Source organism: Galeopterus variegatus, unplaced genomic scaffold (genome assembly GCF_000696425.1).
Source record: "Galeopterus variegatus unplaced genomic scaffold, G_variegatus-3.0.2 Scaffold684, whole genome shotgun sequence".
Lineage (NCBI taxonomy): Eukaryota > Metazoa > Chordata > Mammalia > Dermoptera > Cynocephalidae > Galeopterus > Galeopterus variegatus.
In genome coordinates, this window is record NW_007726795.1 from 327,921 (window position 1) to 340,656 (window position 12,736).

Genomic DNA, 12,736 nt, shown 5'->3' on the forward strand with positions numbered 1-12,736 from the left:
CAGAGTTATGCCATATCTCATTTATTTTTCCAAAAGGCTATAAACAGAAATTCAGAATCAGTTATAATAAAAATAAATAGTAAAATGTGATTTTTGTTACATTCATACATTAAGTCTTGATGTTAACATGTTAAGGAATAGGCTCAGTTCTACTAAATGCTCCCCCCCCCACCCCCGATATCCCTAAATAGTTTTGAAAATCCCCTAATAATAAAATGTACTGAAAGAGCTCACTGTAAGTTACTCTGCTTATATGGTAGTCTAGTAACATAGTCTATAGCCTCAACTCAGGTAAACATATTTAAATACTGTATACACACACACACACACACACACACACACACACACACTGCCCACCTATATGTGTGTGTTCTTACCTCAGGTTCCTTGGGATTTGTGTAAAGCTGTTTAAGGAAAAATAAACTGCATTTAATTTCTGAATCTTACTAGATTACTCCTCATGGAATATACTTTCTATATAAGTAGTCCATTTTGTGCTCTATTAATTGAATATTGACATATTTCAAGCTACAGATAAGCTCATACTCTGAACATACAGAGTCTTTAGAATATTCTATGAACATTGAATATAAAGTAATTGATAATGAGGTATTTATAATTACTGTGACTGAGTACAAATAAATTATAAATAATTTGCTATGGTTTAAAATTTTTTAATAAATCATATACCTAAGACTCTCAATGGTATCTTCTCATTTTCTTTCTATTCTTAACTATATACACCATGTTATACCCAGAGGTACACAAAACCTCAAAAAATTCTACAAAACTTCAAAAACAAAAACCTTTGAGTCTGCAAAATAAAAATAAAAATAAAAATAAATCCTGAGAGCCAATAGATGTAGCCAATAGATGAAGAAAACACATAGTATATCCTATGTATTTTCCCATGTATTATAGTATGCCAAAGAAATAGTTTGTAATCTTTTATTAAAACTTCTAATAAATCCTATTTTTTTTAATTCCAACATGTCATAAGACAGATAAAGAAAGTCAGGGAGGAAAGGGAGCGTACAGTTTTAATGTTTTGCTTGCCAAAAGACAATGAAGTAGAGACAGAAATTTAGTCTTTAAACGTGTACTTACTGTAAGTATTGCCATGTGTAGCTTCAAGAGAAAAGAAAACTATTGTTATTATGTATTTGTACCAATATCAGTGTCATTTTCACTAGAAGCTAATTAAAATATTATTTCAGAGGGGTTCCAAAGATTTGGGTAGAAAATATTACTATTCAGAAGGTCAGAAAAGGGATACTAATTATTCTTTCATTGAAGTGAGTGCCCATTACATACAGAAGGCTCAGCTGGAGAGGAGAGGGATACAAATAAGCAAGATAACTATCCCTTCTCTCAAAAAGTTATACTCTAACTGGAGGGCTGGCCGGTTAGCTCAATTGATTCAAATGTGGTGTTGATAACAGCAAGGTCCAGGGTTCAATTCCTATATCAGCTGGTTGCAAAAAAAAAAAAAGGCGGGGGAGGTGGCTAAAAAGTTACACTCTAGTTTGAGAGGTCTATAAAACCCTTGCCCGTCCTACATATACACTACTATAAACAGATTCTCTATGCTTGAAAGAGTAATAGCATGTACATACATAGAAACAACCAAGCCTATGATAAATTTTTAAAAACTAGAATACAAATCAGAAATTTCCAGAGCTGTAAATTTTTATCAAAGGACTAAAACTTTAGTGACACTGTGTGGCTATTTTGGTTACTGCATATAATTGATTTTAAGAATACACAGTGAAAATCTAATTTATGTTAATTATTTAATTAATAGTTCATTCAGTCATTCAAAAATAAACATGGCCCTTAGCTCATAGAGCATGCAGACCAGCAGGGAAGACCAACATTAAACCAAAAAAATAGCACAGATAGTTACATTATTACAACTGTGTTAATTGCTATGAAGAAGCAGCACCAGGTACAATGAGAACATTAAACAAAGGGACAATTTAGGCTGGGGATGCAAGGAGTGTCAGGGAAGGTCTCCCTGGGGAAGTCAATATTTAAGCTGAGACCTGAAGGATAAAGTGGAGTTATCCAGGCAAACTGTATGGGGTAGGGGAGAGTTTTCCAGACAAAAAGAACAATATGTACAAAGATAAAAGGGGCTTGGCACGTTCAAGATTCCTTGTGTGGCTTGAACATGGGAGCAAGAATGATGCCTTGGAAAGACAGATAGGGATCATACAGGCCTTGCAGATCATGCAAAGGCCTCTGAACTCTATTTTTAAAGCCCTGGAAAATTTTTAGGTAAAAGAATGACATGATCAGACTCAGGTTTCTGAAAGAATGTAGTGTGGACAGTGGGTTGGAATGGTGGGGTATGAGAATGGGAATAGGAGGCAAGTTAGGTAGCTATATACAATATAGTCTCTTTTTAATAATAGTTATCTAAAAATACATATGCATGCTTGATTTAAAGAATTCAAGCATAATCAAAGTACAAAGAAAACAGCATAAAAATCACACAAAATTTCACTAGAAATAAATATGCTCTTCAACAAGAGAACATCTCTTGTTGAAATAAATAAAAATAATCATAAATATCTTTATATATTCAAACTTGACTTTACTCAAACTACTAGCAAGATCACCTGAGAAAAGTTATAAAATATTAACAAATGGAAAACAATATGAATACTATTTACTTAAGAATCTAAATCATATATGTAAGAGTTTGTCTTTTGATCTTCCCTAGTTCATTTGATAGAGTCAGTAATACAGGTAGTCATTTAGTAAAATAAATTCATCAAACTAGCTAGATACTCTTTGTACTTTACACTGCTATTTTAGTACACGTAATACTGTAATTGTTTATTTAAGAAGTGACTCTTTCTATTAGACTGTGACCTCCTTGGGAGGAGGAATCACATCTTACTCTTTATCTCATCCAGTGCCTAGGCATGCCTGGCACAGATTAAACAGCCAATGTATAAAGAATGAATGAATAAACAGTTAACATTTACATAGTGTTTATTATGTGCCAGGCATTGTTCTAAACATTTGAGGTCAGTGGTTCTAAAGTATGGTTCCTAGACAAGCAGTAAGAACATCACCTAGAATTTGTCTGAAATGCAAATTCTCACATCAGAAATTTTGGGGTAAGGTTTGGCAATCTGTCTTTTAAAAAGTCCTCCAGATGATTCTGATGCCAACTATTCTGATGCTTTTGATTATTAACTCGTTTAATTGTCAAATAACCCTAAGAGGAAGGTTCTATTATTATCCCCATTTTATATATAAAGAAACTAAGGCACCAAGCAAGAGGTAGGTTACTTGCCCAAGGTCACACAGGTATTAAGTGACAGAACTGGGATTCACCCCAGATTGACTCCAAAACTCAAGCTCTTAACTATATTGTACTGCCCACTCAATGATGGACACCCAGGAAATGCTGCTAAATGAATGAATGAGGAGAATGAATGAGCATTGTTTGGTATGCCAGTGGTGACCTTCTTCCCCTCTTCCCCTGTCCAAATACTCAGGGCCTTCAAAGCTCAAAAGCCATTTTCTATCAATGATTTCCCTCATGTCCCTCACTGGGTATATCATTTCCTTTTCCATTCTTCCCACTGCACATGATCAGTATCTTTCCTTTGGCATGTGTCAATTTCTCATAAGTATTATGGTTACTTGTACTTGGGACAGGGGTGATAGTCAAAATATCTCTGATATTTTTACAGAAAAATATCAAAATGATATAAAAAAGTCAGTAAAGTCCAATATGGTACAGGTACTGACCAATCAGAAACTTAGCCCTGGAGCTGGGTTCCTGGAAGCAACCCTTGGACTAGGTTTTAACCCTTTCATTGCTGAATTTATGGGCAGTCTGGGGAGATCACAAAAGAGCCATCATGGAGTGAGGGGTAGGATATTTGAGGGGATTACATGGGGTCTCAGAAAAGCAGCTATTTACTACCCAGTATAGAAGTATTTTAATATTTTAACAACAGGCACAGCTTGTCCAGTGTGTAACAGTTGATCATCAGCCCTCATATGAATATCACTTATCTTCTACCATGGTCTATAAGCTCTTTCTTACATCTGTTTTATTTTGTATCCCTCAGTACCACAGGTCAGTGTTGAATAAATCATAATAACTGTTCAGTGAAAAGAGACATGTATGAATACACTAAATAATCCAACGGAAGGTTTACTAACCTCAAGACTTCTTAAAGGAATAGGTTTGAGGAGAAAAACGAAGACACACACATGGAAAAGGGGGGAAAGCAGTGGTAGAAATTTCATTTATATACATCTTGTCTCTTCAGCTAGGACTAGAACTTCCTTTTTTTACACCCTTCATAGCTATCTTGGGCATGATGAAAGATCAGATGCACATAAAATTTAAGCTGTGTTTTAAAAAAACTCAAGGTACGATACTAGCTATTTTGAGGAAACAGGTTATACACATGGACCAAACATAGTTAACAAAATAACCAAGAGTAAAAATCAATTATTCAAGTTAATTTTTTCCTTTCATATCTGCAAATTGAATTGCCACTATGTCAAACATGTTCAGTGTGCTAGATGCCAGATTCCTGTCTCCTCCTGTCCCACATCCTGTGGCTCTCTTCCAGTGACTTCAGAAGAAATTCTGTGGTTGAAAAGATATGTGTATATAAAAGAGGAGAACGAGGGTTTCATTTCTAATTGATGTAAAGGAGACATCAATGGGACAACAAAGACAAAATAAAAGGAAACTGGCTCATGAATGCAAATGTAGACACTGGCACGCTACTAAACACAACAACAAAATAAAAATGTAAACTTTTTTTAAGGGATAAAAGATGAGTCTTCCCTGGAGTAAATTTTAAAAATTTCTTACGTATCTCTTTTCCAAAGCATCAAAACAACCTTGAATCCTGTCAAGAAAGAAATATTGATGTCAATTTGGACCAGATGCAAAGCCAAAAAAATTCCAAAAACAGAATTCATTTAAATTTTTTACTTTGACATACATTAAATTGATAATCATTTTACCTTTCCCATTTAATCATTTTTTAAAACTCATAGCATTTTTTAATATGTTGACAAAACTTAATAATAGGTAAGCAATTTTGAGGCAGGGAACCACATCTTTTTTGGGGGTCTTCTATAATGTTCAGTACACTGACATGCACATAATGAATAATCAAATTTTTATTGATTTTTTTATCTTTATACAAGCCTATTTTCTTTCAAAAACAAAGTTAAATCAGTATCTTAAAATAATATTAATTGTTACAAATGTCTAGGAAATTGTAAAAAAATAGAGGGAAAGAAAGGAAGTATTGGTTTTAAGGAAATAATCTTACCAAATAAAGTCTTATGGGTAATTTCAGCCATGATAAAAATAATGTTGTTCAACTTTTGTGGAATTTCAATTACTTACCACTTGATAATATGTAGTGACCCGGGACATTTTCTGTCTTCTCGGAGGATTTTTAAACTGAGGTCTACAAAAACAGAAACAGTCTATTTTCATCTAGTAAGAGACTGCTGTACTGAAATTGCCCATGCTAAATAGGGTATTTCCTTTAACTATTTTATATATATAACTTATTTAGTTTTATAGCATAAAAACACTTTGAATCTCTAAATATCTACTTTAAAAATAATTCTATGTAGATAATTAGCTTAGTCCCAATTCTGATTATAGTTTAGCAGTCTCCCTCTTCTACAATGTAGCCAAATGACTTGGTAACAAAAACAATTTGTGTTGCTTCTGTTGAATTCTAAGTAATAGTGAGGCAATGATAACCTAAAGAATCTGCTCTGACCAGGCCAGCTAAATTACAGTGCCTTGGAAGATCTGGGATAAGTCAGTAGTCACATCCACCTGTCCTGGGAAACATTATTATAAGACCATCTTAACTTACAAGCAGATTTAATAGCACTAAAAAACCGTGAAATAACCTAGAATGCTTCTTGTAATACTTATGTAACCTAGTAACAATCCCGAATCTAAACATCATGTAGAACCAATAGAAAATCTGATGAAGTAATTAGGCAGGGCTGTCCTCTCTCCTTTGATCCTTCCCCCTTCTTGTGATTATAAAATGCTAAGCTTTGCTGGCCCTCTTCTGAACACATTTTTCAGGGCAACCTGATCTATGTGTCTCTCTGACTGTGATCATCATATTGGCTCAATAAATCCTTGCTGTATGTATTTGGTCTCAGTTTCTTTTTCAGGTCAACAGTAGTATTAAGACCATATCCAGGGACAAATTTTGTTTGTTTGTTTGGTTGGTTCTGGGGGTTGGCTTATACAAGGATCTCAACCCTTGATCTTGGTATTATAACACCATGCTCTAACCAATTTAGCTAACTGGCCAGGCTTCCAGTGATCAATTTAAAACATGCACCGCAATCTCGGTCATTTATGTTATTTTTCTCCCTCCCAATCAAAAAAAAGAAGAAAAAAATTTCACATGGATTATTCCCAACTATTTATTTCCATCTGAAATCCAACTACTTAGGGAAGAAAAGGAAGATCATATTAAAAGAGTTTTGGGTTTAGATCAGTCCAAAATCAATCACTGATTTATGTATAACTTCGCATGAGTCACCTCACCTTCTCATATTGTTCTCCTATCCTAAAGTTGATATTACCTCCACCTCTCTTGAGGGTTATGAAAATTATTCCATGTTGGTGTAACATTTAGAAATTATCAGAAAGAGAGTGAGACATATGTGTAATGAGCATTTTTATGATGTATGTTACTTAAAGTCATTGCGAGGGAGACATAACTTTCACTATAAGTGTCACAAAAAATAAAGTCATAGAAATGGTATCACCCCCATGCCTAGGGTAGTGATCGGCACACAATAAGTGCCTAATTACTCAAAACATGTCTTTTCAATTTTGAGTTCTTAACAAGAGGGGAAACTGCAGCTATCCGCTACATATAAACACACTCACTATTACAAATTTATATCCCATAGATCAAAGGAGGCCATAATACAAATAAGGTTTTCATGATTGCAAATATCATGCTATGTGATCATAGCACACGCACATTTCATTGATGTTCATATAAAGAGCCAAATACTGCTTAAGAAAATTAAAGTGAATGAGGCCAAGTTATATCATTAAATACAGATATGAGAAATATAAAATTAGATTTTGAAAAATAACATCTTACAAGGAAACTAGTAGCTCTCTATATTTATTTTCCAAATGACAGTTCCTATTTTAGTGACAAATCAACAAGACTCACAATCCAGCTTTTCAAACAAATAGACAATAAGATTTTGAAAAATTGAAGAGTCCTAGGTACATTTTTTTTTTAAATACAAATCAAGGAAAAGAGCCAGAAACAGATTGTAATATAAGGCAATGAGATGATAAACTTAAGGGCACAAGAAACAAAAGGAATGAAAGTAGAAGACCTGGCAAGTGAGAAAAGAATGGAACTGATTAGTATAACATAATTGACCATCAGATGATGGGGGGAGGGGTTGTCTAAATATCCATGCTAATCAACAAATGAGTTTGGCATTTTTCCCCCAGTGTATTTATATAAGTTAATAGGAAGAAGAGTTTTTTCCCCAGTTCCTTTGAACTCCTCAATGCCAAAGTATACCTCAAGGAACAAATTCAACTGAGGCACAAAATGGTACAAATCTACAGCATTCAAATAGATTTTGATCTGGTTGTTGCTTTTATAGGTAGATCTTAGAATTACTGGCCTTGTCCATACAGATTTCTTTTTTCCTCAGTCTGTCATTTGGTATTGAGCCAGAAACTAATGGTTCTTATAAGAAAAACCACTAAACATAGTGAAACCAAAATGAAAAATGGATTAGCTAATTGGTCTTAAAGAGCAGGCCCATGAGGTAAAATTAGTGCACTCTGTGAGAAATGAGAAGTTCACTCCTTCTAAATAGGGAAAATGGCTACAACAGACAAAGTAACCATTTAGTTGAATTTTACCATCCAAATGGCGTTCTCCATAAGAGCTTTCTGGAAAAAGTCCTCTTAGATATGTTATACATGAGATAGAAGTAGCAAAAAGTTTCTTCACCATTATCAATGACTCATGCTCATTAGTGATTTGGGATGGGAAAACTGTTTCCTGGAATAAAACAAAGGTGAAAAATATTAGTATTCTTTAATGTATTCATCCCATCACATAATTACCACAGATATTATGAAGAGATTTTTCAAGACTTCAAATTTGATAACTTTTTAAGATACTCAAAAGAAAACAGGGCATTGAATACTGCATTAAATTAGATATTCATGGGCAAGGTAGAGCTGTAAGGCAGAGACAATCACCCAAGTAATTCAAGACTAAAATGATTTATTTCACAATGATCCATGGATTTGAGGCAAAACTAGAGTTATACTATGATTATATAACCTCCTTCCCTCTTATACAGTCCTCAGACCCCACTGCAATCTGGCTTTAACCCTCCTCCATTCTACACTGTTCTCTCCAGAGTCACCAAATACATCCTGTCATTGACCTCTTCTCATTCCTCATAATGTGTAACTTTTTTGCAGCGTTTGACACTGTTGCTTACACACTCTTTTCTTTTCCCTCAAGATGCCATAACATTATTTTGGTTTTTCACCTATCCCTACACAATCTACCTCAGACTCTTTTATTTTTTCCAGTCGTTCTGCCCTTTAAATGTTGGTTCTCTCCCAGGATTCTGTCTTTTAGTCCTTTTCTCATAACTCTCTTCTTGTATAATCTCTTCTAGTTTCACAGCTTCAGCTACAGCCTATACAGAGAAGACTTCAAGTCCCTGTTTCTGCTGAGTCTCACGTTTATATTCCTATTTTCTTTTTTTTTAAATTTTATTTTGTATATTCCTATTTTCTGAACATCTGCACCTAGACCACTTTGTAGATCCCTTAAATTCAGTTTATTTCAACCACTCCTGGCTAAACCTGATCTCAGGTTTCCTTCTCAGACAGGTGAATCAGCATCCACTCCAATCATCTGGGCTAGAAGCAGCTTGGTCTTTGGCTTCTTTCTCTCCTTCATACCTCATGTCCAATCACTAAATTCCATTCACTTGAAGAGTTCTCAAATCTGTTTTGTCCTTTCCCTTCTCACTGCCACTGCCTCAGCTTAGAACATACTCAGTCCTCCCCTTTATTATTGCAGTAGCCCCTGCTCTACCTGCCAACAGTTCCTTTCATCCAATCTGTCTTCCACACTGCCATCAGAGTTAATTTTCAAGAATACAGATCTTATCATGACACTCCCAGTGTTCATACAGGATAGAGTTAAAGTACCACAGTGGGGCACTTGAGAACTGTCAAAATCTTATTCTTGTTTATTCCTCCTGCTTATCTCCCATCCCTTCCTCTCTGCCCCCACTCCCTTGTCCTCTCCCATTCACACCACTCTCTAGCCATGTGGAACTACTATTCAGCTACTATCACCTACCATGTATTTACATACTTTTTTGTACTTTGCTTAAGCTAGAGCTCTGAGGTATACTACAGTCCTGTAAGATGTCAGCTGGTGTTCTACAAAAAGTATCAATACTAGCAATAGCTTCCTTCTAAATTTTATATATGTGTGTATATATATGACATATTGAACAAATTTATAGAGTTGTTCTTAAATGATTGGATAGTCTGCCTTAAGAAACAGTGTGCCATATGAGGAACATCATAAGAAAGTGACAGTTAAATGAATTTGTGACTCTTGTCTCAGTATGTAAAGAGTATCTACCAATAGTCATCCTGCATATAGAATATTTGCTGATGAACAGTCTATGTTGGATAGCTCGAGTTATCATTTCAACATGTACTTATGCTATTCAACATTTATTGCATATATGTATTAACGTAAAAATTAAAATTTGATCATTTTTGTCACAATTAATTATGAGACTGCTTTTTGCTGTCTTCTTTAAGCCAAGCACAAAATATATCTCATGAATTCCAGCTGGTTTTATGTCAATACATTATAATCTTAAAGTATTTTCCAAATATTGATGAATTAGACTATACTAAACTTAAGAACCTCTGTTCCTAAATACACTATAATGAGCAAAGAGGCAACTTTGGGAGAAGACATTCTCAGTATGTATGTCTAACAAAGGAGTCACACCAGGATGTATAAAAAATCCCTAAATTCATTAAGAAAAAGACAGATAATCAAATAGAAAAATGGGCAAAAGACCTGAACATATACTTTACTAAAGAGCACATCCAAATGGCTAATAAACAAGTTTAAAGTTCTTGAACTTTATCAGGGAAATGCACACTAAAATCACAATGAGAGAACATTACACACCCACCAAAATGGCCAAAAATTTTTTTTTGCTCAATCTCCCTATTTTTATCTTTATCTTTAATTTTTTTATTGAAACATAATTGGTTATACATATTTGTAAGGTACAGAGTTGACTATCAGTATTTGTGTACAATATGTGATGATCAAATCAGGATAGTTGGCATATTCATCATTATATAATGTAAAATGTAGGGGTTTTTTGGCTTTTGCCACAAAACAAGTCTTGATACATTTAAAAAGACTAAGATCATAGAAAATAAGTTCTCTGACCACAATAATAGAAGGGAATTTAGAAAATTCACAAACGTGTGGAAATTAAACAACACTCTCCTAAATAAACAATGGGTAAAGAGGAAAGTCACACAGAAATTAGAGAGTACTTTGAGATAAAAATCAAAGCACAACATATCAAAATTTTAGGATGTAGGGCTCATGCAGTGCTTAGAGGAAAATTTATACTTGTAAACACCTACATTAAAAATAAGAAGAATCTCAAATCAGTAATGTAAACTTCTACCTTAAGAAAATAGAAAAAGAACAGCAAACTAAACCAAAAGCAAATATAAGTAGTAAATAACATTAAGATTACAACAAAAATATATGAAATAGGGGATTAGGAAACAATAGAGAAAATCAGCAAAACCAAAAGTTGATTTTTTAAGAAGATCAACAAAATTTGCAAACCTTATCTAGACTGACCAAGAAAAAAAGAGAGAAGACCAAACTTACTAAAATCAGAAATAAAGCAAGAGGGCCAGCCCATGGCTCACTTGGGAGAGCGTGGTGCTGACAACACCAAGTCAAGGGTTAAGATCCTCTTACTGGTCATCTTTTATAAAAAAAAAAAAAAAAAAAAAAAAAGAAATAAAGCAAGGACATTAAATTGTCATTACAGTTTTTTGTTATGGTAAGATTTAGTTTCTTTCTCTTTCTTGTTTGTGTTTTTGTTCTACCAATGGGTTTTGTTCTTTCTTGTGTATTCATGGTAGTGATTATTATTTTTTGGATTCCAGATGCAAGACTTCCTTGAGGATTTCTTGTAGGGCTGGTCATGTAGTCGTGAACTTCCACAGTTTTTGTTTGTCTGGCAAATACACTATTTTCTGAAGGCTAGGTTTGCTAGGTACAGTATTCTTGGCTGGAAGTTTTTTTCTTTTTGTATTTTGAATATATCATCCCATTTTCTTCTGGCCTGTACAGTTTCTGTTGAGAAGTCTGCTGTTAGTCCGATAGGGATTCCCTTATAGGTGACTTGATGCTTTTCTCTTGCTTTCTTTGTCTTTGAGCTTTGCCAATTTGACTATAAAGTGTCCTTAGAGAGGATCTATCTTTTGGGGTTGAATCTTGTATTAGTATGTTTTGTGTTGCTATAATAGAATACCTGAGACTGAGTAATTTATAAAGAAAAGAGGTTTATTGGCTTACAATTCTGGGACAGCTGCATCCTTCTAGGCCTCAGGGCCTGTGGTGGGAGGGTGGCCCTTCCAGACTTCTGAAATGCCCTCGGGGCCTTTCTCCCATTGCCTTGGCTATTAGCATCTGGATGCCTCATTGCCAAACTAATGTCTCTAGCAACCAGTCTGTCTGCTTCACCCTTGCATTTTTCTTTTGCTCTCTGCTTCTCTACCACACAGCCAGGCTGCAAATTTTTCAAATCTTTATACTCTGCTTTCCTTTTAAATTCTGACTTTATATCATGCCTTTTCTGCCATAACTCAGATAGGCTGTTGCAAGTAGCCATGCAGATTCCTTAATGCTCTGCTGCTTGGAAATTTCTTCTGCCATACATTCTGGTTCACAACTCTTAAGTCCCACCTTCCACAAAATCCAAGGGCATGGACACAATGCAGCCAAGTTCCTTGCTATGGCGTAGGCAGCCAAGTTCCTTGCTATGGAATGCAGCCAAGTTCCTTGCTATGGCGTAGCAAGGGTTATCTTTTGTTCAATTCCTGATAAGTTCCTCATTTCTATCTGAGACTTCATCATCAGCATGGCCTTTACTGTCCACATTTCTATCAACATTCTGGTCACAATGATTTAACAATTAACTCTAAAACGTTGCAAACATTCTCTCATCTTTTTGTCTTCTTCTAAGTCCTCCAAACTCCTCCAACCTTTGCCTATTACCCACATTTTCAGGTATCTGTATAGCAACACACCACTTCTCTGGTACCAATTTTCTGTATTAGTCCATTTTGTGTTGCTATAACAGAATACCTGAGACTGGGTAATTTATAAAGAAAAGAGGTTTATTGGTGTACAATTCTGGGACAGCTGCATCTGGCATGGGCCTCAGGCTGCTTCTAATCATGGCAGAAAGCAGCAGGCAGCTGGTGGATACAAGCAGATCACACAGCAAGAGGAAGCAAGAGAGAGAGGGGAGGTGCCGGGGTCTTTTAAACAACCAGCTCTCACGGGATCTAATAGAGCTAGATCTTACTCATGCCCCCATCCCCCAA

At 35.0% G+C, this 12,736-nt stretch overlaps 1 protein-coding gene across 1 annotated transcript in view; it reads right to left on the minus strand.

The window, feature by feature from the left end:
- The window catches only part of HORMAD2 (HORMA domain containing 2), a 75,075-nt gene that overhangs the window by 51,089 nt on the left and 11,250 nt on the right, over positions 1–12,736 (minus strand). The window contains exons 2-6 of the mRNA XM_008571367.1: positions 7,949–8,090; positions 5,405–5,468; positions 4,859–4,895; positions 1,108–1,128; positions 378–404 (exon numbers count right to left, since the gene is read on the minus strand). Of these exons, the coding sequence (XP_008569589.1) occupies positions 378–404; positions 1,108–1,128; positions 4,859–4,895; positions 5,405–5,468; positions 7,949–8,090 (291 nt within the window). The remainder of the gene's footprint in view (positions 1–377; positions 405–1,107; positions 1,129–4,858; positions 4,896–5,404; positions 5,469–7,948; positions 8,091–12,736) is intronic.